The sequence below is a fragment of the Centroberyx gerrardi genome, chromosome 22 (assembly GCF_048128805.1).
Source record: "Centroberyx gerrardi isolate f3 chromosome 22, fCenGer3.hap1.cur.20231027, whole genome shotgun sequence".
In the NCBI taxonomy this organism is placed as follows: Eukaryota; Metazoa; Chordata; class Actinopteri; order Beryciformes; family Berycidae; genus Centroberyx; species Centroberyx gerrardi.
This window is the reverse complement of record NC_136018.1, coordinates 19,835,394-19,863,207: the sequence shown is the minus strand read 5'-3', so window position 1 is coordinate 19,863,207 and position 27,814 is coordinate 19,835,394. Positions and strand designations below refer to the sequence as shown.

Below are 27,814 nucleotides of genomic sequence, written 5' to 3'. Positions count from 1 at the left end.
GAGTGATTCTTGTCAGTATGATCAGACGGCGCTCTCTCAAAAGCCTTAAATATAGGCGTTCATAACGTTAGCAGTTATCTAAGCCTCCGAAAGCCCCTCCGCTCCTGCTTTAAATTCAGTCTTCGACAGCACCAGCTCCTCACTTCTATTTCCGACGCATAGTGCTCAACAGCTCTGCTCTCTCCCACTCATCTCCTCTGCTCTCCTCTCCTCTTCAAATGTTTTCTTTACTTCTCGCTATGCTGCTTTCACAGTCTTTCCCTCTCCCTCTGTCTCTCTTGTGAGCTCTTGAACCTCCAATATTTGTCTAGAGATACTCTGCCATTCTCTCTTATCCTCTCTCTCTCTGTGTTCTCTCCCTGTTATCTCTGTTGCCTTACTGCCAGTAACTCCACTCTCTCTCCCGCTCTCCCCCTCTTCTCTCATTTGTGCCCTTATTTCTTGAAAGCGTCTCCTCGCCTCTTCCGCAGTCATCTCTGTCGCCGCTCCTCTTCATCATGACTGAGTCACCGTCTCGTCATGACTGCTTCAGTTTCTACAGACCACAGGGCAAGCTTGCCCCTTGGTTTCAATGAGGAATGCAATGAGGAGTGCTTGGTCTCAAAGAAAGACACAAATAAAGATGAGGGGGTTACTAACATCATCTCTTTCTCAAGCTATGCATCTCTGCACAACTAACCGTATGCTGGCAGCGAGCCATTCCCTTTGATTTCAATGAGGAATGCTAACAACACTTAAAGAAGCTTTATAGAACCTGAAAGACACATTTAGAAATGTTTTGTCCCGCTGCCACAAGTGTCAGGTCGAAAAAATTACACTGACAATGACACTCATTTGCCTTGATTTTTCTCACTTTCACCCAGATTTACTTCTACCTGACTCTCCCGTTTTCTCACTTTGAGCCCTTCTCTCCTTTCTATCTTTCACTCTCTCTTTTTCTCCCATCTCTTTCTCCATCTTCTCTCTGTTGTTACCAGGCTGTTTAATCACAGATGACAGCGCCTAAGGCAGCGAAGGGTTCAGAGGTCGACTTGGGAGCTTAGCCGACTGGCCACTGGCTGCCGGTGACTCACACACACATACAGAAAAAAAAAACACACACACACACACAGAAAAGTAGAGATCTGTTGGACCCCCCCCTACACACACACACACAACACTAAACACCAACACAGCTGCTCAACATGCAACACGAACAATAGGATGACATACGGCCCCTGCTAAAGGCTTACACACACCCTGACAAGCCGTCAAGCTCCGAGGGCAAGTACACAGCTAGGGCAAGAGGTTGTGGTTGGGATGGGGGGGGTGGGGGGGTGGGGGTTGTAATGTAGTTCACAGAGAGAGCTGTGTGTTCGCACGCTTGGATGTTTTTCCGAGAAAGAGGCTTGAGCAAGCCTCGACAGATCAATCTAGCCTTAGATCGCACCACGCCACACCAGAAATTTACGGTATGATGACCAGCACAGCCATTATCCAGCAAGCATCACAGTTCCTCTTCTTTTCAAAATGTGTGCTTGTTCTACCATAGTTTCCTAACAGCGGTCTTTCTACCAATGCATGAAATGTACGTGGTTCGGTAAGAGGAGATCTAGATGTGGCAGGCTGCAGCCCTGATGTAAAATTCCATGACTTTTCCATGACTTTCCATTGGAGCGCTTCCATGATCTAAAATTCCTTCCTAGTTTGTTAATGTTGTTCTTTTTATTAAGGGGCTAAACAATCTGGTTCCCACTACAGATGGGCTTGCTGGGAAACAGCTGAAAACCACCATCTAACTCAATGAAGCGTGAAACAATGTGTAAAATACATTCTGCTATATTGCTGTAAAGTGACCCATTTGTAAAAAAAAATGATGTTCTCTTGGCTTCCCCGGAGGATTCATCAAATTCGCTGACTTTCCCTGTCTGGAATACGCCTCTCAAAATTCCATGATTTTCCAGAAATTCCATGACCAGTGGAAACCCTGTACAATGTTCTGTATCAGTGTTGGGTGGTAACATTACTTTTCCCCAAAGTAATGACATTACCTTTGAAATGAGAGTAACATGCTCAACAAACAACATTATGTGAACCACCATGATAAAATCTCAAGAACGTACTGAGCCAGGCTTACCGTCATGGTTGGGGTTGCCCAGCGTCCACGGTTCGTCTGAGTCAAAGTGCGTGTCGCCTCCTATCCCTGGACCCGGGAAGTAGGCGTGGGCCAGGAAGCCGCCCTCGCCGTCGAAGGGCGAGCTGTCGCCGTGAAAGCCCGAGGCAAAGATGATGGTGATGTCCACGTCCTTCTTGGTCCTCTCCAGCTCGCTGTAGGGCACGGCCTCGAAGCGCAACGGCGTCACGTTTTGCCAGACGTCGAAGGCCCGCCGGATGGCGTCGTGGGTCTCCTCGGCGCCCACCTTGGGCGTCACGTTCTTTATGCTGTAGGGACACCGGAGAAGGGGAGCAAGAGTTAGGCTGGGTATCACACACTTAGCTGAGGTTATCTTGCTGACTCCTGATGGGTCACTGACATCAGGACCTCAAATCTCCAGCCAACAGACTGTAAACGCTGTAAACTTGGCTCTCATTGGCTATTGATGGTCTCTGTTCTTGGAATGAATCTAAATCTATGAATAAATCTGTGATCCCAACACACTACAGGACTTGTTCATGTCCCTCAGGTCATAAATATCAAGCATGTTTGACATTATGGGCAGCTTAGATCAGTCTCAGAGTCGATTGGTGCGGTTAAGGATCAATACGTAAACACCTTATACTACCAGATCATTTTTGCCCAACATTGGGCCCTGATCGGGATTTCTCCTTCCACTGTCAGGATGGAAGAATCTATCTTAAATCCGCCTGATAATCCCCCAGTGTTCCCCCAGCCTTAGGTAAAACTAACGCATCAAAGAGTAGCTCTATTCTGATGGATATCCACAAAGAGGAGAAGCGAAAGAAGAGATTCTAATCAAGTAAGTAGCCTCTATCTCCTCTGAGGCGGGAGATATGGTGGGATAGTAAACAACACAGCCAAAAAGAGCCAGCTTAGTATGACTCCTGTCAAGACAAGTGTATGAGAAAAGGCTGAGAGAGGAGAATACTGCAGCATGTCAATCTACATGATCGCGCTATGCCAAAAAAAAAAAAAAAATCCCCGCACGCTGGCATTTCACGCTTATCCTGTTCACCAACAGAGAGCTAAATGGAGCGATTTGTGAGAGGAAAACAGCTGAGTCCTCCCCTGCCGGCTTTGAGTTGCTGCAGGTGTGGAGAGGACGGGACAATTTCCTGCCTCCGGAATTTATTTTCTAATTAAGGATTATCAACAGCCCACTGCCTGCCGAGAGCCCCAGTCTGGCTTGGGCAATCAGGAAAACCTCTCTCCGCTTTATTCAGTCAGAAAATATCTGTGTCGCACTCCAGCAAAATTTGGTTTCACTCCCGGGATGGATGGATAAGTAAAGTTTGCCTCGTCTAACTCAGACACTTGTATTGTAAACACGGACTACTGCATGTGGTATAATGCTGGCGGTGCAGCGTGTGAGTTGGACAGAAAGCGGCCTCGTCTGATGTTCTGTTGATACAGCATGCGTAAGGGCGGCGCGTGAATGAAGAGTGCAGCGTAAATGCAATGCGACGATTTCTTTCATCGTCTTTCACAGTCGATGCGTTCGCTATTAAATAACTCGAGCGTGCGGCAGTTCATCTTCTTCTCAGGTGTGTTTCAAGTCGTTTCGAGAATTCCCTTTTTTCTCCTCGCCCACCCCGATTCTTTTGCCCACTCTTTCTGTCACCTACTCTCTTTTGTTTTCGTTTTTCTTCCTTCAGAGCGTCTCTCTTTCGCTGTCAGCCTGTCATCTTCTATAATGGGAATAACTATCATCACAGTGTCTTTTGTCTTTGACTATTGCTCATCTCCGTCTTCTTCCCCATAGTGGGTAGGGTGCTACAAGAATATAGAACATTTATATACTGCATATTAAAACTGGATGTAAACTCAGATTATAGCATGACTATTAAAGGGTAGCTATGAAATATAAATTGAGTCCTACTGAATAACCGATGGTCATTTAAAAAGTTCTAACTGCTCATGGTGAACCGCTGACTGCTTTGTTTTTATCTCCTCTTTCCACACTCTGCTCCTAACAGTCGACTACCACTATAGCAAAGATGTGGATTTGTTTTGACTGAGCTCCCACTGTCTCCCATCCTCCAATCATCTCTCATTCCATCCATCATTAATGACTGGCGAGGTGGCTCTATGGAATCAGTATCCCATTCGTCCATCCATCCATCCATCCATGCATCCGCTCTATCCTAATACTTTCATTACCAAAAATATCAGCTTGAAATTCTGATCACCACTGTAGAAAGCTTTGGTATGAGGGTTAAGGCTCTAAGATCAAAAGGAAGACATTAGAAGCTCTACTGAAAACCTACATTGGAATACCTGCTTCCTGACCACAGTGGCTGATTTTAAGCAACATATTGCTTTAAACGCTGTATAGTCTCCCTATGCTGTCATCCAGCCTGGCCTCATGAAATTTCATGAAACGAGCACTTAAAATGCAAATGTCTTAAAATGCAAATGGCGTGCTCCATGCACAAAAAGCGAGATAAATACATTTCCCCTCACCACGAAAGGATTACATGGAGGCAATATGACTACAAGCGGGCAGTAGTTTGACAGTGAAATAGCACAGTGGAAAGTAAGGGTGTGGAGGTCAGGGCGTAAACATTTGCCTTGGCTTCAGTTGTCAACTCATGCAAATAATTTTTTCGTGAAGTTTTAATTTTCGGCGAAAGTTTCTCTTATTTAATCATGAGCAATACCTTTAACCTTAACAAAAGTTGATTTACTTGCCTAAACTTAACTTTTCACATGATGAACATGAACATGAACTTGAAAATGGCATGTCAGATTCCTGTTGTTGTCACATAATCTTTTCATAGGGGAAAAGATTCACATTTCACACATTTTTTGAGATGTGATGGACATAAGAGTTTAGAAGGCCGGTGATAACATTCGACCCTCTTTGCCAAGCCCAAATCTTCTTGTCACAGCTTGCTCAAAATACAGCAATGTCACACCAGGGAACCAATCGGTCATTGGCATCCTGTCATAATCAAGTTGAGGGCAATGACAGGCACATTTTGATGGCTTGTTGTTGTCTGTGATTAGATTTGTTGTAAGTGATATGAATTGTGATGAATAAAAGATTCTGTGCATCCTCAATTGTCCTGAGTACAGGGGAAAAATGCTCGCAACATCTCAAGGATTGTCTGTACCCTTAAATGACAGCCACAATCTTGAATGTCTTGAAGTGGCGTTAGTGTGAGTGAGATGGCTGGCTGTTGAGTAAGTGAACTCTATCTCTGTCTGATTGAGGCCACTTACGGAGGCGACACCAAATGACCCTTTTGTCTCTCGGAGTGCTTATGTAGAGCAGATAGAGATGCATAAAGTACAAGCGCGATAAACACAAGCGAGCTCAGGAAATGCTTCTTTTAAACCGGTATCGGCTGACCTAGAGAGGGTCATATGTCTGCGAAAGTACAAACGTTTTCTCTGAGACTAAAACGGAGAGGAAAAATTGTAGCACCTCCAATGTTCTCTGTGAATACGTGTCCTTGTCCTTTCCTGTCTGGGGTTACAATGAATGGCCTTACCAATAGCTGTGACCACTCCACTTGAGGAATAAAAGGAAGAAACAAGAATATTTGGGTTGAAAGGCATTTTCCTTTGATTCCATTACCCAAGTCACTGTGTGTGTCCTATTTTTAGAGCAAGAAAGATGTATAGAGAAACATGTGCGGGGAGAAGACAAATGAATGAATCGTAGCCTACTTTTAAGCCATATTGGATATTAAACTGCATGTTGTGTGGTGATAATGATTCCGGATGCAGCTCATGTGCTATAATGGTACCTTCATGCAGGGAGAACAGTAGGGAAGCCCAAGCTAATTAGTGCCTCCCCACAGCTAACATGGGGCTACATGGAAACTAGCATATGCCTAGGGGATATGCATTTATTTTACATTCCAAATGCCAACCCTCTTTTTCTAAAAGATGTTTTTGGCCACTTTTGCTTTTATTAGATAGTTGAAAGTAGACAGAGACAGGAAGGTCTTTGGGGAAAGAGAGAGGGGGACGACACGCGACAAAGACCCCAAGCTGGACGTCGCGGTTACATGCTAGCAGACTGAGCCACCAGGACGCCCCAATGCCAACACCCTTTGCAGAAGAATAGATACAGTTACAGATCCTTATACTTGCAATTGTTTGCACTTCTTCTCCAACTTCTCGAAGCCTATGCATGACCTTAAAGGTGCTACATGTAGCATTTTGTGTTTCTCAAAAAGACCACATTTCCCATAGGGGTCTGGCCGCAAGCCTATCCATTGGCAGTTAGTTCGGAAAGATTCTGTGCGACATACCTGATTGACAGTATCTGTCCGAATTAACTGACGGTGGACAGGCTTGCGTCCAGACCCCAATGAATCGCCATGCAAATTCAAAAAGCGCTAAAGACTGCGATTCATGGGGGCTGGACAGCAGGTAAGTAACCCAGCAGATTTCCTGCCGGTGCACATAAAGTAAAATGCAGTGCAGAGGCTGGTAGAGACTGCCAATCATCTCAGCTAGGTCTTGTTCGTTTTTCTGTAATTACAATACTGTATCAGAATTAATGTGGTAATGATTTATTGATGTTAAAAAGCTACACATAGAACCTTTAAGGAGATTATGAATGTCTTTAGACCATAGTGTAAGTGTTATTTTTTCAAACTGCCTCCATTCCACTGATCTGAGATAAAAGGAGCAGCTGCAGGCACATCTGACGGCTGACTGGAGGCCAGGCACACATGTACATATGAACACACACACACACGCACACGTACACATATGCACGTACATGAACACAAACACGCTCAAAACGCTCCCATCCTATTACATAACCCTAATCTGTCAGAGAGCACCCTCCGCTTTCCACTGGGGTTTCCTCCTCTCCGCCCCTCTCATCTCTTTCTCTCCACAGCTGCTTCTCCTCCACCACCTTCCCTCCGCTCCTCGCTTTTCCTCCCTCCTCCTTTTCACCCATCCACTTCTCTACTCCTCTTTTCACCGAGCCTGCTCATTTTCTTGCTTTCGTATCGCCGCCGTCGCGGCGGCACCTCATGCAAGTTTAACGTTTTTACTCAATTTGAAGGTTGATCTAGTCCATTATCGGTTTACCAAGTTTCATGAAACTAGCGCTCGTGAAACCAATTCCAAACCCAGCATGCTATTTTAAAAAAAGAAAAATGTCTTCCATTTTCTGAACAGTTGAACTTTTCGGAGATGAGCTTTTCAGCTGACATCAGTGATATGCAGTACAGTCCCAATTCAGAGTCACTGATCCACCAGATTATATTCAGCTTCTCTGCAATACCGCTTTATACATTTATCCTCAAGGCAGAAGATAAAAAAACAAGCCCAGTTCTTAAGGATTATCCCATGAAACATGGGGCCGGGGGCAAGCGACAGTATAGTATATATAAAATATTATGGAATCTGGGCCAGTAACCTCACTCAGTCAACAGAGAAATATTGTGTAACCGCAGCACGTTGTCCTATATGTTATTATTTATGTAGCTGGATGTCAGAGGATGTGCTTGTGAATTATGAAGTTGGGGATGGGATCTCTGGTGAATATAAGGTGCTGGTACACTCTTTTCCCATTTTTGTTACATGTTCTGTCGGGATGAAGCTGTTTCTTCCGCTGTGCAAGGTTGTGCAAGAACATGATGTCTCTGGGTCTTTTTTTTTTTTTTTTTGCTGTATGTGTTGTGTGGCTTGGTTGTAGCTTGGCTTAAAGTTATTAACGATCTCCACGGGGTCAGGATAGACTGAGACAGAAATAGGCGGACGCATCGAGGGAGGATGATGAAAGTGGTGATGAAGGGAAGGGAAAGGGAGAGAAGGGGGATGAGAAAAGTGTGAGAGATAGATGAAGACGACGACAGCGGGCTGTTCTGTCTCTTTCTGTCTGCGAGGAATGCGATTCTTAATGAAAACGGCAACGCTGCTGGTTATGTCCTGGAGCTCTGTTTGTGTGCACACGCATCTGTGTGTGTGTATGTCTGTGTCTGTGTGTGTGCAGATGTCACATATTGCTTAGTGGCTGCCAGGATATTCTCATCCAGATGCGAGTTAATGTTGTTCACAGGATGTTTTCACACCTTGACAAAAGCCCCCTTGATGGGGAGAGTCAGTGTTTGCTGCTGGGATTTTCTATGTATGTAGGGACAGATGTAGGGATTGGGGAACGGGAGCAAAACATTGCACTATTATGAAATGATATTATGACTCCTTTGTGAAACTAATAAAATTGACTGAAAAATAAAGATAAAAGTAACCCTGCTGGGAAAAAATACATTCAAATGTTCTTTTTGCCATGCCACCCACCTGTATGTGATATGTTTGTGTTGCCACTTCTGTCCCGTGAGGGCGTACCGCCGTTTCCTGACACTGAATTTGGACGCGCCCCCTAACTGGTCAGGAACCCCACATCTGGGCTTCTTCATCCAGCTGGAGGACAGAGGAGAGAAGGCCGCTGGTCAACACTGAACAGGACAGGCACACGGTGATGACATCACGGTCTGATCATTATTTACTTCCTGCTTACTGCACAACAGCTGCACTGTGGCTCCGCTCCATAGATGAATGGGTTGTAAAATATTGATTTTGTTTGCTTTGCAGTCATAAGAAAGTTTAGAATCATTTATTAAAAAGATACAGGTTTTGTTGACGTTATACCAATTTGGTTTAACTGTATAACTGTCAAGTAAACATGCTTATACTGGTGGTTTCAATGCAATGCAGTTATAATGCAGGATATATGTAGGATTGTGTAATCTTTGTGTAATCTTTCTGGCTAAGACAGGCCATTGGTTCAAGGTTAATGGTATTAGATTGAGCAGGAGGAATTTAGGAGGATAATAAAAGTCATTTTTCCACCCTGCCTGATTTAGCTTGATTTAGCTTGTTTGATACAAGACTGCAGCCAAGGAACATCCATCTGCTATAGCTAACATCAGTAGCACATTATTCATAAAGTGATGTACACTGATAACACGATGAATAGAAACCAATTCTGATGTGCAGTGCAGCTCTTCCCTTTTATCAATCGTGGCAGACTTTACCGGTGTGTGCCGAATGATTCATAGCAAGCATTTGTATGTAATAGCTATTCGTATGGGAGAAAAGATAGCCAGGAGATGGCGAAGATATTCAGAGAACAAAACTCGGAACTGTTGATGTGTGAATGCACCACGGGGGAGTTAAGGCTGCTTCGTAGTCTAAACATCACACTAATGCAATCGCTCAGAACATCCATAACATACACACACACACACAAGTACACACATGCACGTGCACATATACACACAAGACATACTTCATAAGACGTTGCCTCACCTTATTGTGTTATCGCTACTTCAACATACAGAAGCAGAAGGAAATAGAAGAAAAAGACACACTGTTAGCTTATCACGTCATTCTGCCTCAGCCCAGTGGTCAGTCAGCTGTTACTCTGTTACAATGCCATGTTACAGTCCAATGGCCAATTTGAGCTGATTGCTATTTGTAGCACCAGTGGTGCTGCAGCGTTAGTGGGGATATATAGCATTGCTGGCATGTGATTGGCAAGTTGAACTGTAGCCAAATATTTTGCACTGACAACTGATGTTTCTGTAGTTGTGGGTAATGAATGCACTCCCTGGGACTGGCTTGTGGAGTTGGTAGCCGTGTGAACACATGGTTAGTGTGCACAGTGATGTAGTGCTAATTCATTGATTACCCTATCCTCATGTAACCTACATCTGTTTGATGCTACTTACTATGATGTATATTATGAATTTACCTCATAAAGATTTATGTCAGCCTGATAAGCTGGGTAAAATCTATTCTGCAAATAAAAAGGTGAGGAAACTCCACTATATCCCTGAGTGTGCACAACAAACAACAATGTCATTTTACAGTCAGAAGAAAAGCAAGTTATTTTCATTCCTCTAAAACCCCATGCTATCCTTGTCTGCTTGTGGCTGGTGTGTTCAGGTTTGACTGATTGAATGAGGAGGAGACAAACGCTGACCCTGTTCTTCCCTCTCTTCCACCGAGTATTAATACTGTGGCATTTTGCAGCCTTTGATCTGACAACGGAGGTGTACTGTCTGTAAAAGGCCCCTTTGATCAAATTAAAACGCCCCACTTAATCCATGTCAGGGCAACTTTGTGTCTGGCAAAATGACTGTGCTCGCCTCCGGAATGCCAAACAGGGAGCGAATGGGAGACTGTTTGTCACCCATTTTATAACCGTCTACACCACATTCTCATTCTGAATCTTCACAATGAAACACAATGACACCTTTCCTTCCTTGTTTACTGTTTGTTGTACCCCCATATTTTTGTTTGTTCGTTCATCCTGTACATGGTCAGTGAAAGGTAGTTCACTATCTTAGCCTGAGTGAGTCCAAATTTCATCTTGTAGTTTTTGTTATCATTATAATGGAGAACAAAGATCAAGCAAAAATTGCCACAAATCTATTTGGATGCCATATCTAACAAAATCACATCAGGGGGAGCATTCAGGGGCAGCTTCACTCTATACTGATGTTTTGGAGATTTATGTTTGACAGTTTATCACATTGACCAAATAATAATATCTTGTCAGTCATCAGTCTTTGCTCCACACCCCATAAATATAGTCAATGTAAGAGGGTTTGGAGGTTTTGGTGGGAAATGCTACTTTGCCACACGTTGGTGTTTAGTGAAATCTTTTAACCATGTTTCCAAAGTAATATGTTTTGTTCTATTAATTCATCTTTAACACATATTAGCATACAAGCAAATACAGAGCATGAACATTTATTCCAGTGAGTTAAAGCAAGCATTGTGAAAACTTGTTGACTACAATATTTCATCACTGCTTCTTTGCATTTATACCTCTCTTCTCAAATACATTCGTCAGATTCCCATATCATGTGAATGCGACTTGCTGTAACTCACTCTATAGTGTTGTGGTCCAGGGAGCCGGTGACATTGAGGCCGTAGCGGCGCTGCATGGCAGCGATAGCGGACTGCATGACCCGGGTGGAGCGCAGCACCGACATTCTGGGGTCTGTAGGAGGGAGGTAGCCATACCTCTGGAGCCATGCCTATGGACCAAGACAAGGAGAGAGAGGGAAGGGTTAGACAGTGAACAGTTTCAAGTTCAGAGATTAGCCTCAATGAAAAGAGAGACAAGAAAAGAGAAAAACACATGAGGGGTGATGCTAGCCAACAGGTTAGAGAAACAAGCAGGAGGTGGCAAAGGTCACCAGTTTGAATCCCTGGACTGGCTGGGAAAGTATTTAAATCTGATTCCAAACAAAAGAGAGCCAGGTTTTAAGTAGCAATGTTCAATGAAATAAGACAGTAGTTTCTGTCCAATTGTAAAGTGAATTTTAATCAAACGTCTGAAATGTCGCAAAAAAATAAAATGCAAAGATGCATTTCCATCAGCTGGGTTGAAGTACTTAGAATGTAGCTAAGCCATTAAACACATCCACCGGCGTAAATGTCTTTACACTCCATGATTATTTATTCAACAAAGGAGTTTCCATTGTTATTTAGCGCATCAATGTTTTACTGACAAAAAACCTTCTTGCCTCAAGCAAACAAAAGGCATTTTTGCAATATTGAGGACATTTTGTCAAAATGTGCTGTTTTCCATTCAGCCATTCTAATTCAATCCATCACAATTTGCATAAAAATACTTAGATGGGAAACCCAGCTACTGAGAGACAACCTTCTTAGAGCTATGGATCCTGAAGAGAAAGAGGCACTTTGACTGTAAAAAAGTAAGAAAAAGACACTTCTAACAGATTCCAAGACTCTTTTTTGCTAAGGAATAAGGCAAAGTAGAAAGAGAGAAATCTCTACGTGACTTTATAGAACAGAATGTCATCTGTTATCATGTCATTTGGCTTGTCAGGGAAGTACTCTGGTGTAATAGAGCTTTCAATGTCCCTATAAAATCCTGCCAGAGGGAATCACGGCTCAGATCTTTGGACCAGACAGGAGCGGGGGGATCGGTTGGGCTTTCCCAGGGAAGAGGCTTTAGGGATTTGGAATGTCCCTGCCTCGCTGTATTCTCTCAATCCTCATCATAAAAATGGTAAAAAGATTTGCCAACTGCTGCGCTCACCAATTTAAGCAACCAATAAAAAGAGGTCTAGACTGTATTGTTTCCCAGAGCAAATAAAACGATTGTACACAAAATCGTTGGCCCGGAATCGCAAAAACCCTATGAACTCAGAACTGTCAGGCTGCGCGTTCGCCTCAAACCTTTTTACATTTCATTCAGCGGCGCTGCGCTGTGAAACCTGAGCGCTATTCTAATATGCAGCGGCGTAGAGCTGTTTCAATCATTATGGAGGCCCGCTTCTCGGGATAGCATACACACTGAGAATAAACAGGGAGGGAAGGATGGTGCGAGACTCTTGGCGGCAGTAGCTTAAAACTTAAATTAAGCTTGAGCTGTCAGGTCACAGGTTTGAATCCCATGACCAGCTGAGGAAATACAGATTGGAAAGTGAACGAGCAACACTTTCACCTCCCTCACTTCTACTAGTTCCAGGTGTAAATGCAGGTAACTGTATTTAGATGTAGATGTGAACAACGGAAAGAATTCAAAACACTCTCACATGTAGGTCAAAAGTCTCCCAGGCTGCCATGAGAAGGGATAAACCCGGGGGAACCTATCCAAGCATTGTATTGAGCGCGAAGCCAAGACTTTCCCCTCTGCGGTTTATCTGCGCCGTGATTGGCAGGAAAAGCTACTCAGACTGACAAATCCCCGATGCTCTGCCTGCCTACTTCCCGCTCCCGGAGGACTATAGGTAAGCAAATGCACAGAGTGGCGCGCCGCGGCGACGATTTGTCACTTCCAACTCTCTTCAACATGGCACATGTCACAATGTTATGCATGTGTTATGATTTGCATCTTACCCCCGTCTACACGCCCAAGATTCCTCTTCCTCCCTCATCCCTCCTTCTTTTCTCTGTATCTCTACTGGATGCTGTGGGCTATTTTGTGGTTTATCCGAGTGTTTCCCCATTGCCATCTACTCGCCTCTACCCCCCCTCCCCTCTCCCCTCTTGCTCAGTGAGTGGGTGATAACATTATGATGTGTGTCAGGTTTTTATGGTCTTGAATAGACCTCTGGGGAGAGAGAGAGGTTGCACGGCTGAGATTTCCATTCAACTGCTCAGGTACTGAAACTGCAGCTCCATAATCACATACACACACACACACACACACGAATCGCTCACAAACTGGCTTGCATGAGCACACATTTACACTCACAACCATGTTTGCATGTACACACACACGCGCACACACTAAAAGCCCACTAACAGGGAGCTCAGCCAACATGTATCCAACATGAAAAAACTGGCAGATGAAGCCCATACTGGCTCAGGCTTCTAACTGGAGAAATCACACGAGAGTACTACAGCCTCACAAACTCACACACACTCACACACACAACCCAATCAACAAACCACAGTCCAAAAGACACTCATATGTTCCATTTTAATCTGGGATGGCACGGTAGTCTGGTTTGGGACAGCCACAACATTCAGATTTAGATTAGATTATAGGCGTGCCTAACAATCAGCTGGGCATCGCCCCGTGATAAAGTTTAATCCATTAAGCCAGCAATCAAAACACACATGAGAGTGGCAGGGACTGTACCATGTTCTCTCTCTCTCTCCCATTCTTCATCCCTCCTTTTCCCACACGTCAATCTCTACCGCTGTTTCTTTTCCTTCTAATGTCTACTTTCCCTTGCCTAGTCCTATAATCATCTCTCTCCTCTCCCTGTCCTTCCATCACGTCTCCTCTCTGACGTGGGAGGTTATTATCGTGGCTGAGTTTGGCTCGGTCCTAACCGCTGCCCCGGTGAATTCCCCCGGTGTCTTCGGGGAGAGAATGGGAAAAAACAGAGATATTGATGAAAAAGTACACAGTTTAGACGTGGCATTGCCTATTTACCAAACAAAAAGCCGAGCGCTGTGAAGTTGTTTTTTCCCCCCCGCAGTCTTTAAGGAATGGGTTTCTGCCGGGAGAGAGATTTCAATTCAGCACGAGCCTCGCTACATCTGATGAGAAGTTTCCGAAAAAGTAGCGCCGCTTTTTCCTAAGATGAAGGAGATTGTGGAGGCCTAATTTATTCTGTCTTCCTCCCACGTGGAAAAAAACACAACGCATCCTTTTGAAATATAACTTGTGGCCAATATACAGTATATGTTGCATATATTTGCAGACATATATGGTTAGAAGCACACAGGAAGAGAATGTAGGCTATTTCCAGTGTCCAAAATATATTTCGAATGAATGTCATGTACATGTACACATACATGTTTTGACCAATTTTTTGCGTATTTTTAAACATAGCTCCAAACATATTCTATGTAGTTTTTGCAGTATGGGCTAGAAGAGTATTATGCAAATGGAAGCTGCAGGAAAAGCAAGACAACAAGGTTTTTCTAGGTGTGGGTGGCAGTATAAAGTGAGGTGGTGTGTTGTTTTTGTGCTTTCAGACAATGCAGCCATGAACCTCTCAGCCAGTGATTGTCCATATCGCATACAGACATATATTAGAGCTATCAGGAAATGAGAGGTGGGGCGGGGGGGGGGGGGGGGGGGGGGGGGGGGGGGAGTTGAGACTCAGTCAAACATTCATGGGGTATTGGACGGTATGTATGTGTGTGGTGGATGAGAGAGGTGGAGGTTATTCAATGTCCCATAAAGGAATGGGAAAGAGGACTGTGCTGGCTGTGACTGAACTCAAACCGGTTCCTAACATAAAGCGTCGCAAGCGAACAGCAGAATGGCAGCAAAACAGTAAATGGCAGCCAGTAGTTTGAATGAAGCCGTCTATCTTGACAGCGAACGCAGTGAGCTGAACCGTTCTGGCCTCAGAAATTGGTTGCCTTGTTTCAGCAACATTTTTGCAGATGAGCCCTGCTTCCAAACTGTGGCTATTGGTAGAAAACTGGATTTGCACTTCCTGTATTTTGAGATGGATGAGGAAAAGCTGATTGATTGATGGGTCCTGTTGATTATACAAAATTATACAAATAAGTGATAAATAAATTGGTCTTGGCAAGAAGTCTGTCAAAAGTAAAGCTGTGGATGTCAATTCTAGATGTGGGTCATGATTAATTTTACAGCAAAACAGAATCACATCCAGTTGTTATTATTGCTAGAGTTAATACAGCTATACCTAAACTTGAGAAACCAGCTAAACTGCTGTGATACTACAGTTAATAAACTTACTTTACGCTGTAAATTAAGTCAGAATTGGTACAATGGTCACAACTGATAACATATACATTTTTAGAGCATGAAATTGCATGATGACAAAGAATAAGGTTTTATAAACTATGAAAAGTGGTTAAAACATGGTTTGTTTTTTCAGGACAAAACAGGAAAAAGACACGGAAAAAAAGCGAAAAATAAAGTTGACAGCTACAGTGAAAGCTGACTGGTTCCCATTTTGTTCCCCAGCAACAGCGAGCTATCGTCTGCATTCGCTCACTCGCAGTATATTGTGAACCAAAGTCAGTCAGTTGTGTGGCAATGCAATCAGTTAACCAGTGTCTTTCCTGGGATGTATGGCTACCAATTCATCAGAGTCACATGGAAAACCTAAAACCCCCGTGGGAAAACACACACAAAGGCAGGCACAGTGAGACGTACAGTATGAACAGACAGACACACACACACACGCACACTAGGGCTAATTGAATATGGGCCAGCCCTAACACACACACTACCACCACCACTCATTCAGAGTTCATTCGTTGTCCTATACAAGATTCAAAAGAGAGCCACTAGTACAAGGAGCAACTACATCAATATTACAGTAACTTCAGTTTTAAGTCTTTGATCTTTGATTCAGTCTTCCTATAGATGTTTTGCCAATGTTTTTGGTCTCCCAGGTCCTACAGTACAAGACGTTTATAGAATATTATGTCTGCCTTGCCTCATGCATTATTAGAATTCCACGGCTTCTTTTGGGAGGAAGCAAGAAAAAAAGAAAGAGAACAAGAAGGAAATAGAGCGAGAAGATGTGAAAGAAGATGTGTGCTCTGCTGAATCAGGGCCGAGGTGTTCGCTTTTCCCCCTCCGCTCCGCTCTCGTTCTGTCCTTATCTCTTTCTCTTTTCTTTGCTTTATTCCCCACTCTCCCTCTCCGCTGCCCTCTTCTCTCTCTCTCATTGATTCGTTCTTTCTCCTCATGATCTATGGTTGCCAGTGTTCTGCCGATGTCAGGATTCCTGAGAGCACGAGGCCGGAGCGAGACAGCCTCCCTATTCAATAAGGCAAAATTTTCTCTCCGCCAATGGGTAACGAGGGAGCTTGTAAGCGTAGACGTCGCCGCTCGATACACCTGCAATTTGGACTCCTTGTCGGTGTAATAATAATAATGACGTAGAATGGTGACCGCGTTTCATAGTAGTGCTGCGTTACAAGCGTCCCGGTGGCACTGTGCAAAATATTTAGGGGATTGAAAACTTTATGGGGCAAAAGTATTGTTAATGACGTGATATTAAAATGAATGTGATTCTATTGTAAGAAAAGTATGCATAATTAGTGAGCGGAGAAGTAAACAAAGTGCTCTTTGACAGGTTATCTAAACGTGAAAAAGGTGGAAAAGAAAGCCAATGTTCCACTACTTTGATTTCTCTGCACTTGATTTGACTTTGCTTTGACCTAGACTTCTCTTTCAGATACACTGGTTTTCTTTTCCACTTTTGTCACACTAAAAAATTCATCTGAAAAGATGTATTGAATTACTTCAGGTTCTGAATATGACAGTATATTGCAGCATGCAAAGTAAGACAAAAAGCAAAGAGATGGAGTTTATGTAGGGTTATTAGAATGAAACCAACCTGTGGTGTAAAATGGCCCTTTACAGCTAGGTTAAAAGGCACAATATGAATCCATATCAACAGAAAACACTCAAACCATTTTATATTTACCTGCTGCTCTTATCCAGTGCTCCTTACAATTGAGAAATGAGCAGGTAGGAGGTTCAGTGCTTTGCTCAAACACACTTCAGCAGGACAAATGCTTTCTGGGATAAAACCTGAGACCTTCCAATTCCAGAATGTTCTCCCTAACCGCTAGGCTCTAAAACAAGAAACAAACTGAGCACGGGCGTCGCGGGTGAATTCCGCCTGCGCCTCCAAAACACAGTGACTGCGCACTGTTCCCAGCAGGACAATAAGAAGAGAGTCACACAGTATGAGAGAAGGGACAAAGGTCTGGAGTGACTCAGGGGCCTTGTCCTCATCAAGTCGCCTCACATGAGCGGTGAACTGAGGTGAACCCGCGGCTCCCGGTGTGTTCACGTGCCTGGACAACCCCTCAACCCACTGGCTTGGCCCGCTACCTGACGAGCAGAAGGAGGGCTAATTAGCCGATGGGTGACATCAAAAGGCCAACCTCCAAGGCGATGGAATCACTCTATTATAGATGAGACCTGCCTTGGGAAGCCCAGTCGGCATGGCAACGCGCCGACGGCGTGTGGTGGTTGCTGATGCTGGCATCGGTGATTGATCGGTTGAGGTTACAGGGACAGCAAAGCACTTGTGCTGCAGGTCACATGGGCATCAACTTTGCTCTCGTGAGTCCAAATTTGATTGTGTAGTTTTTCTATAATGACTAAACACCATCACTGAATATATATATTTAGAAGCCACATCTGAAAAAAGTCACATCAAGGGAGCAATCAGGACCAATGTTTCCTCTAAGCTGATATTGATACTGAACTGATACAGCACTAATATTTTGGTATCACTCATTGCTACCGTTGTCCCCAAAAGGTGGGCTACTATATGGTGGCAAATGATACTATAAACAAGGACTTTGCCATACCTTAAGGAATTGACACAAACACACAACATACACATGTTTATTTCACAAGTTTGCGCAATCTTTTTCTGCCACTCGCATTCACCAAACCACAACAAGTTGGTTGCTCCATTTGTAAATGAATCACAGCAGGTTACTGTGGTGCAATGACACAAAGAATCAGGCTTAGACTGTTTTGCAAAACCTGGGAATGCTTGTGACACAGCTGCTTTGTTATAAGCAGTGAATGACTGAGCAAGTGAGAAAAATATGTCTACACCTCTGAGTCTGAGCTGATTGTTGGTTTATAGCCAGAATGGGCTGAAGGGGCTGCACTGTACCCAGGCATGCATGTGTGATTATATCCATGTCTGTACATATTAACTTATGTAAATGTACATATACACACATACATGCATCAGCACCATTAGTATCCCCATCATGCATCCAGCCAGCATAGCATTACAGGAGGTGCTGCAGCATCTTCTTTCTCGAATGTTGTAAAGTGGAACTATATAAACATATTGCAACCAATATTGGGCTTGTTTCACAAAAAAGGTAATATGTTGCAAATTACTTGTTACTCCTTTCAAGCGTGATATAATTTTACTTATTTTCCCCTTGCATCATTATCTTCTAAAATTGGGTGCAGTGTTTTTTACTCACTTGGACCAAGCAGAAAAGCAACATTTGCTGAAACTATCTGTTCAGGATCCTTCTGCTGGTCTTGAATTATAAGCTGCAGGATCATATTTCACATTGATTTATAGCACATATGGTGGTGAAATTATGAGCCATATGCTATCCTGTGTCCTGTCAAAAATGCCAAGTGACAAAGTAGTCATGTTGACAGATAGATAACATGTTGGCAGGACAGAAGTGTTCAAAAACCTGAACGTAAAACAGCTTGTAGGCTACAAAAGATCAACAAGTTCCACTGTGCTAGGCCAGTGGTTTTCACTGCTGGTCCTCAGGATCCAGATCCCTCCTGGTTTTCAGTCCAGCCATCTAATCAAAGACTGATTTACACCTAGGGATGCCGACTGAATGCAATTAACTCCCTGCAAGGATAGAAAGCAATTCCAAGCAATTCCTTTTCAGGAGGGGGGTCAGCATTAGGCTAATACATGCTGTAAAAAGTGTGTTTATCTGTCCAGTAACACAGAATTGGGGTAGACGTGTTGCCAGCCGGGACTGGCCAAGTCCCTTTTGTACAGGTGACTTGTGGGAACACGACTCCGGCCTCCTGGGACAGCCTGCCGCCTCCGACCGGCCTGAATTATTCACCGGGACACACAACCACTGGCAAGCGTGCCAGGGTCGTTAAGGCAACCGAAGCCTTCCTGCCCACACTCGCTACCGCAAACCCACACACACACCCATTTTAAATGCTTTACTTGAATCCACATAACATTTTAATTTACATAAGATTCAAATATTAGAGATTCAACATGGCTTTTAAGGATACCGAAAGCATTGTCTGCGCCACATGGCCTGAATACCTATTACTGCAGAGGCTGAGCACAATGTCGCTAGTTGTTTGGCCCACACACACACACATTCACACACACACACACAGGCACACACTTGCTCCATGCGTATTGTGTTCACCATCTCAGTGGCCCCATTAGGACAAAATGTCAGACAAATGTCACCAAAAAATGTCACAGTCTGATCATACATACTGATCAGAACAACGCCTTGCGAGCGGGGAATCTTTTGGGAATTCTCAAATCATTTGCAGAAGAAATGACTTCAGACAAATGAAGAGAGAAATGTCTGGAGTGTGACATCTGACATCGGCTGACACTTTAAAAGCTCACTCTATAAGCTTAGATAAAACCGATAAGGCCGATGCATATTCAGGCTCCCACTTAACATCCCACTGGCATAGTAGTCGCGTATTGGAACATGTAGGTGTGTGGTTGCATTATTACACAAGGTATCAGATTGCAACAATTGCCATGACTCACAAAGCTGCACAACGTACAAATACACAGATGCACAGACATGCATCAGCACACACACACATGCACAAGCGTTCCTGTCAACAGCATAATTGACAGCCTTACATGTGATGCCCCACTGGCAGATTCTTATGTTGCAGTTGTCAGTCACATTAAAGATTTAACAGCTCACTAAGCTGTGACCAAAGATGCCTCTCAGAGACTGACAGAGAGAAAGAGAGAGAGAGAGAGAAAGAAAGAAAATGACTGTTGATATATAACAAGAACGATTTGGAATAATACCTGACAATAACAACAAGTAGTAGGCTAAAGGCTGGTGAAGGAAATCAGGTGTGTGTGTGTGTGTGCATGTGTTTGATTATGAATCATTTAGGTTGGTGCAGGTGTTGTGTATTTTTCTAGGATTGGGTAAACAGACTGACACAGACACCCCGGTGGCTCAGAAATCTGTTCTCTCACCGAAGCCAAATGACGTCAAGAGCCCTATGTGTGTGTGTGTGTGTGTGTGTGTGCGTGTGTGCGCGCGCACGTGTGCATTTGCAATCCATATGACTGCTCAATGAGAAATGAGGATGAAGCACACAAATATGAATATGCCCACAAATACGCTTGCATGCACACACACATACACTCAGCTCATATACTTATACTGTATATACAGAAATAGGTCGACCGTTGTTGCATTTCAACTGCATAGAAACACATTAGCATCAATTCAACATCTACATTGCTACTGACCTACATATTTTATATACTTGGAGAAAGAAAAATTGGAGAAAGAAAAATTGGAGAAATATTGGAAAACGTGGAGAAAGAAATATTAGATGTTTCTTATCTTGCAAGTGCTGTATCTACTACTGAGCCTGTTTTATGTCTGGCAAGATAAATCAAACACACTTCCAGTAGTTCAAACATTTGAATGTCATCGCCTCTCCCTTCCATCTTTCCTGTCTCTCTCCACTGTACACAGTTTAATAAGCTGAAATAGCATAGAAAATAATATTAAAGTAATATTCCATGACATTCTCATATAAATAAATGTCTATTTTGCTACTCTCTACCGTCGATTGCTATAACACAACACTGACTCAACCTACTGTATATGAAAGCTTTTACATTGTCTGTTCTAAACACCTGGTGTCTGGTAGCTCTTTCCTGGGAAAAATCCTCTGCCGCACAGGAAGTGATGCGTTTTACATTTCCAGTTTGTTTGGAATAAATAGAAGAAGAACTGGGTAGTGCGCATGAGCAGTGATAGCCACCATGGCTGAACAGACAAAGAAAAGAGCGCCACCTACAGAAACTCAAACTTAAAAAAAAACAAGGATCACAAGGATCTCACAGATTACCACTTTAACACCATGCAAAACCCTATTCAGTTATTTGCATATAAACCCAGGTTTAGTCCAGCAATGCCTTTCTGAGTCACAGAGTCCTCAACAGTTCCTTTCATTAGTCTGGTGACCTACTGTGCTTACCAATGGCAGTGCTGAGGGCAGTGAGGGCAGTGAAGCCATTGTCACATGTAAACAGAACAAGGAAGAAAGACACAAAATACACACACACACACACACACACACACACATACACTCCCCCTCAGGCCAAGTCAACCCTGTTGGCCTGGTGTGCCCACACATACAAGTGCTTGACTACAAACAAACACATGCACAGAGAAGTGAGAATGCAAACCCCCCGTTTACACATAGAAAACACACACACACACACAGTAGTGGCTTTCTATTATTCAGATGCTGCCCAGAGGCCGGGCATGCCAACTGGTAACATGATCGGCGACAGGAATGAAGCTCCACCGTTCCACACATAGTGACAACAGCACTGAGCGGTTAGTACTGGAGTGTTGAAGACAGCTACAGTAGTTACAGTGGTGGGAGTCGAACAGATCCTGTCTCTTTCCTGCATTAGTGCCGCAACAATGTCACAAACATCTGAAGAGTTTGCTTCCATATATCTACCATTTGAAAAAAGTGACACCGACTCTTTACAAAATGATTGATAGCACTGCCATTACAGGTACAAGGTAACTTTAAGTGCTTGGTTGACAAAATAATAACACTTTCACAGACACTCTCCTGGTCCTCTATATTTTAGAGATAATGAATGAGGAGCTTCAGGTAATGATTTTGTGCCAAGATGGATCTGTAGCGTTTTCATTTCCTCTTGGGGGTGGATCATCATTGGAAGTAAGTGCATCTTCTATCACATCTATATCCATAACTATAGGAATTTTAAAATATTGCATCCCTAACAAGCAGTCATTTCTCAATATCTTTGTTGGCAATGCACCAAGCTTTAAATTTGAATTGTTAATTCGATGGTTGGTCTAGCTGTAAAGGCAAATTTTGTCGCTACACTACTACACCTTTTCTATTTATAATCACTAGAAGGCAACTCCATTTCTCTAATTTGCTGCATAGACAACATTGCAACTTAAATTTGAGTTAATTTGATTTCTTAACCCTGCAAACATACGCTTAGTATTTGCAATCATTATCGATAACAAACAATAGCTAATAGTGGAAATCCCAGATCCGCATCACCAAAATCTAGTCAATTGTTCCTTGGCCCATGACCAATCAGTCCACCAAATTTCATGGAAATCCTCTCATAAGTTTTTGATATATCCCGCTGACAGACAGACAGACAAACAAACTAACAGGGGCGAACACATCACCTCCTTGGCAGAGGTAATAACCACAACTGACAAGCAGCAGAGCCAAACCGGCTTTTATTAATTCATTCATCCATCTGAGGCAGGATGTTTTAACAGATGGGAGTACACCGGTGCAACTTTGTGCTCTCTGTGTTGTACGGCAGATTACCTCTGACTAAGCAACATCGCTTTGTCTCTGGTGAGCGTAGTGGCATGATTCAAACACTTAATGTGACTCACCGCGAAGCATTGCACCTGATGCTTCTCTGTGAAATACTGAGTGTTACCAAAAGCAATACGACGCTCGCAGGGTTTTTGCACTCCCACAATGTGGTTATGTTTCTAGGGGAAGCTACAGTTGAGAGAAAAAAATCACCCATCAGTCAATACATCTCATATCCCCAACAGAACGAAGAGAAAGGAGCTAGACTAGAGAGCACAGAATACTGCAATTAAACATAATGCCCTATCTGGCACCCGATACTTCCATCCACATTGAACTGAAAGCCTTGACGCAACCAGAAAGAGTAAAGAAACCAAAAGAGTAGAGAAATTAAAAGTCAATTAAAATGAGAAGCATTCTATTCTTGAGCTACTTGTCAGCTACCAACAAGACCTTGAGCAGAATGACAGGAATAAACAGTTGTTTGATATTGGCTGAACAATATTCGGGATGCCTGTGCGTTTGCAAAGCACTCTTACACAATGTTGAGTAAAATTTCATCCCAATTGTCTGGCAGTGGCAGACAAAGACAGGAAAAAGAGATTACAAATCCATTATCTCTCTTTTAATTACTTTGTGTTATGTAAAAAAAAAAGATAAAAAATAATACAAGATAGCTCTACTTCCTAGCATAGCCCATGTTGCATTACTGAAAAAATATTCAAAATGACTTCTCACAAAATCATTAATATTTTTCACACAAAATCAGTATGGACTGAAAGAGAAAAAACTCACGAGGAGATAAATGAAATGAACTTGTGGCTGTGCCATTGTGAATGACATTGACTAATTTGCAGAGAAAATTACTTCTTCAGGGAAGACAATAGGATAAACAAAAGCTGAAAAGTTTTCAGAAATGTTTTAGCACTGAGCAGTGACTGGCAGATCTATAGAACCACAGCACTGAGAAGTGTTACATGTTCACAGTAAAGGTTAGTACTTGTTAATTACTGTTTTATCACTCAAAGACAGGCTACACTTTCAGAAAAATACGATCCAAAGTAAAAAAATAGAAGTAAATAAAATGCATTAACAAAAGTAAAGATGCTTGCGTAACAATGCAGTAAATTCAGCCATGAAGTCAAATCCAGGAAGTGAGCGCAAGAACATCAAAGCTGCCATCCAATAGGGGCCAAGCTTTTCTACTGACCGCATTCTGACCACCAATTACAGGGCAAGGTTTAGGATGACCTCCCGCCTCAAACCACACCTGTTATTTAGAGGACATACTCACTCATCTCACTCGTCTTTATTGCCCTCTATAACCTGTGGTCCGTGTGTGTGTGTGTGAGAGAGAGAGAGCGAGGGAGACATAGACACAAACACACACACACACACATAACCAGTACAGTAAGTGGCTGTTGCGATCGCCACGGTGTGCAAGCCAAACCAGTTCAATCTCCACAGGCTTTCCAAACCAGCAGCCGTTTATAGCATCCCAGACATGCAGAGGGACATCAATCACTCCTGCTATTGGCAGTATGGTGCTGTCTGACTGCAACACAACTGGACTGGACTGGGTTTTCAGAAGCGGGACAAACGCATGGCAATACTGCTCAGATAGGCTAACACTTACTGTAACACGCGTGTGAGTTTAAGTGTGGGTTATTATGTCTATGGTATAGCTATGGCTTTACCCTGCATTGATTGTACCACAGGGTCAAAGAAAGTTGTTGTTTTTTTCTTTATCCAGGGAAAGTCAATTGAGTATTATGCTCTTTTCCAGCAACAGCCTACTACACATTCAAAGTTACACACATTTACGCCTGGAAGCTGCCCAGTACAACCACACTCTTCCACTGTTGGCCAGTGAGCAGCTCCACTGGAGCCGTTGAGCAGTTTCTTCAGCCTTGAAAACACTGCTTTGACAGTAGTTGATAGAGGGTAGTGTTAATCATTTCAGTTAATCACTCTCCCCGCCCACAATTTCCCAGCCGGTCCTGGGATTCGGACCAGCGACGTTACAAGCGCCCCTTCTCTAACCTCTGGGCTGCCCAGTGGTCCAGGACCATAATGATGGCTGCCTCTTTTAATTGGGGGCCCACTATGTCTCACATTACATTACAGTGCAAAGCAGACCCACCTTGTCCAAACCAGCAAAGGGAAATGTTGACATGTGGAGGCTTTCACTCAGCCATCATTATACACCTGGCACTGGATTCACAATACTGTCTTAGGGAAAATACATCTTACATGTTTTTGTAACTTTTGTCCTGAGAATAGCGTTGCCAAATATTCTCTTACCTTTTCACCCTATGAAAACACAAAGTTTTACAAAGCAAAGTTCTCACGATTCCCATGTTTTTTCTCCCTTAGCCCTAAGAAAATGACACACTTGTTTAAGTGTCAAAGGATTGAAAAAGGTAAGGCTTCTGATTACAGAAATATGAAACAGAAGTATGGAAGGTTATTTTTATGGTTGCCATTTGCGATCACTTTTTCACACTTAGCAGACAGCTGTTAGTTGTACTGTGGCTATTGTAGGAATGTATCTAACATAACATGTATCTAACAGACATAATGAAATAGTCTCACATGGTCAGGAATGAGTTTAATAAATAGAAACAAGCAGCCAATTTAAAGTGTGCAAAGATCAATCTCACAACATTCATGTGATCACAGAATGATCATGTATGACAACAAAAAGATAGGGAAAGAAAGAAAAGAAAGAAGAGCTAAGGAAAGATTTTTAAAACCCCAGACAAGAACATGGGGGGAAAAGGGAAAAGGGGATGTGAAGCAAACTTAGGAACTTGTAAATAAGGTCCAAAATAAAAAAAAGTTGCTGAGGAAATTAGAAGATTGTTAGAAAATAACAAGGAATTGCGATTGGAATGTTAGTGAGTTTTATTTTATCTTTTATTTTAAGGGTGGCGGCTACTGAGAGCGATGATCTAAGATCAGCGACTCAGTTGCCACGACCAACCGATCCTTGAGCAGCATTCCATTCAAAGAGACGCCTGTTAAATACCAGCCATCATTGCTCATATTCACATTATGGATTTTCTCCTGCAACAGAGACCGAGGCTAGACATTATTGATTCATATCATATTATATGAAACGGACAAGAAAGAACCGTTTCAGTGTTTGTAGTGGGGATGAAAAGTTCAGACATTCCCCTCCACTGATGAGAAAAAAAGAAGCAGGGAGTGGGGAGAATGGTCAACTAAGGATATTTTATGTGGTTGTATCTAACAGGCACTGACTGTTTGGTCCGAGACTGTTTGGTCTATATATATATCTCTCTCAGAATTTGTTTTGAATTCGAACTGACACTTTGCGACTCAATAAAAGCAAAAAGCAGAATATACATACAGTATATACCTACAGAGTGCAAAGAACTCATGACATCTCTGTATCTGTCTGTTTACCTTCCTCTCTGTCATGTGAGCTTGGACATTTTAACCGAATAACCTGCAGCATCTGGGCTGAATCTGCCGCCTGCCTTTCCGAAGGCGATGGTGTGGCATGCCAAGCTCGCAAATCATGTGGAGATGTGGATGTAGGAATTGAATGACTGTCAGCGAACATGCCAGGGTGTGTGTGTGTGTGTGTGCGCGAGTGTGTGTGCAGTCAAGTGTGAGAGACAGCGAGGGCTTATGGGGTGGGGTGTAACGCTTGACGATAGCCTAATACATTGGACTTTGGCTAAATGCAAGTGATTTGCTCTGACAGTAAAGGAGGCATGGAAGACAGACTGATGTGCCCTTGATAAAAACCAAGAATTTCACTCCTTCTCCCAAGGGAGGAAAGCTTATACTATCAGTTCAGAAGTAGCACTATAAGCTTTCAACCCTTGAAAGAAAGAAAGAAAGAAAGGCATCTGATTCGTTTTAAAGACTGACTGTTACGGTTTACTGCTGTACTACTTGTAGCCTAAAGCTTCTTAACAAACCATTAGGCTAAGTTGGGATATGAGATCAGAATAAAAGCTACCTTTGAAAGGAGACTCTTTGCTCGGTTAAAAACTCATCTAGCAGCCCAGAATATCGCCTGTGGCCCCACAGACAGGGTCCCCTTTTTACGCAATCTAGCCTTTCAGCATGTGGTGCATTCATTCCTGTGTATAATGGCATGAATGACACTATTTGAACGCTCCAAGGCATGGGTTCTCTTGTCATGTCTCATGGGTTTTCAAGTCACAGTCCCTCGAATTGACACACATTAGGCCACAGATGCTGATTTTATACTATTTTGTCCCATTGACCTCTTTGGGAAGAATTTTGTTGTTGTTGATTTAGTATTGAACTGCATAGCTGTCTACTGTGGGGAGATAACAGTAGCAAGAGTGAGACCTATGATAACAAAATAGTCATAAATACATTCTCTAATTGGGATAATTTCTATTCAAATGACAGTAAGCTTTGAAAAACCAACAAAAAAAATCTGGCCAAAATAGGTCTTCTTCCCATGCAAGAGCATCCAAAAAGCTTAGAGAGGAGATAAGGTTTGATAGATGGGGAACAACTAACCCAGTTGGGCATCTCAACAAAGACCCTCTATTGTTGAAAATCAATGTGGACATACATGTCAAATATGTCATTTATATGTCACATTTCTGTTCAAACTACACCCCAAAAAATCAGTTGAAGCTGAGAGGACAGCACATTTCTTCTTCCTTTATTGAAATCTTTTCATGTCAACAGATAACGGTCCCGGTTCTTACCTCTACATTGAACGGCTGCTCCTCTCCGTTCACGGCACATAAAATCCACAGCAACAACTGCAAGCATAACGTCCCTATACAGCAGCTATTAAGACATCTCCTAGTGCGGAACGCCAATAAAACCATAGTGAACCCCGCTGTTGTTGTTTATTGTCTCTGTTTAGTTTTATTTACAGTCAATAAAAACAAACGGACAACGGGAGTAAATCCTAGACGTTTAGCAAAACATTGCTGGTTATCTCGGTATCTCTCTTGCGGTGCCCAAAGGAAAGGAAAGGGAAAGGGAGAAGGAGAGGATTCGTCGACCGCTTTCCTTGCCGCTTTCGCCGTGGTTTTAGGAGGAAGTTATCCCGG

The 27,814-nt window shown here is 43.0% G+C and overlaps 1 protein-coding gene across 2 annotated transcripts in view; it reads right to left on the bottom strand.

The window, feature by feature from the left end:
• Positions 1 to 27,586, bottom strand: part of mmp16a (matrix metallopeptidase 16a (membrane-inserted)) — a 69,364-nt gene extending 41,778 nt beyond the window's left edge. Inside the window, exons 1-4 of one of the 2 annotated variants that reach the window (XM_071900940.2) lie at positions 27,461 to 27,586; positions 11,033 to 11,181; positions 8,432 to 8,554; positions 2,117 to 2,421 (exon numbers count right to left, since the gene is read on the bottom strand). In XM_071900940.2, the coding sequence (XP_071757041.1) occupies positions 2,117 to 2,421; positions 8,432 to 8,554; positions 11,033 to 11,181; positions 27,461 to 27,586 (703 nt within the window). Of the gene's footprint in view, positions 1 to 2,116; positions 2,422 to 8,431; positions 8,555 to 11,032; positions 11,182 to 11,952; positions 11,983 to 27,460 lie in introns of those variants that run through there. The other variant, XM_071900941.2, reaches the window with a different exon arrangement.
• Positions 27,587 to 27,814: the final 228 nt, after the last annotated feature.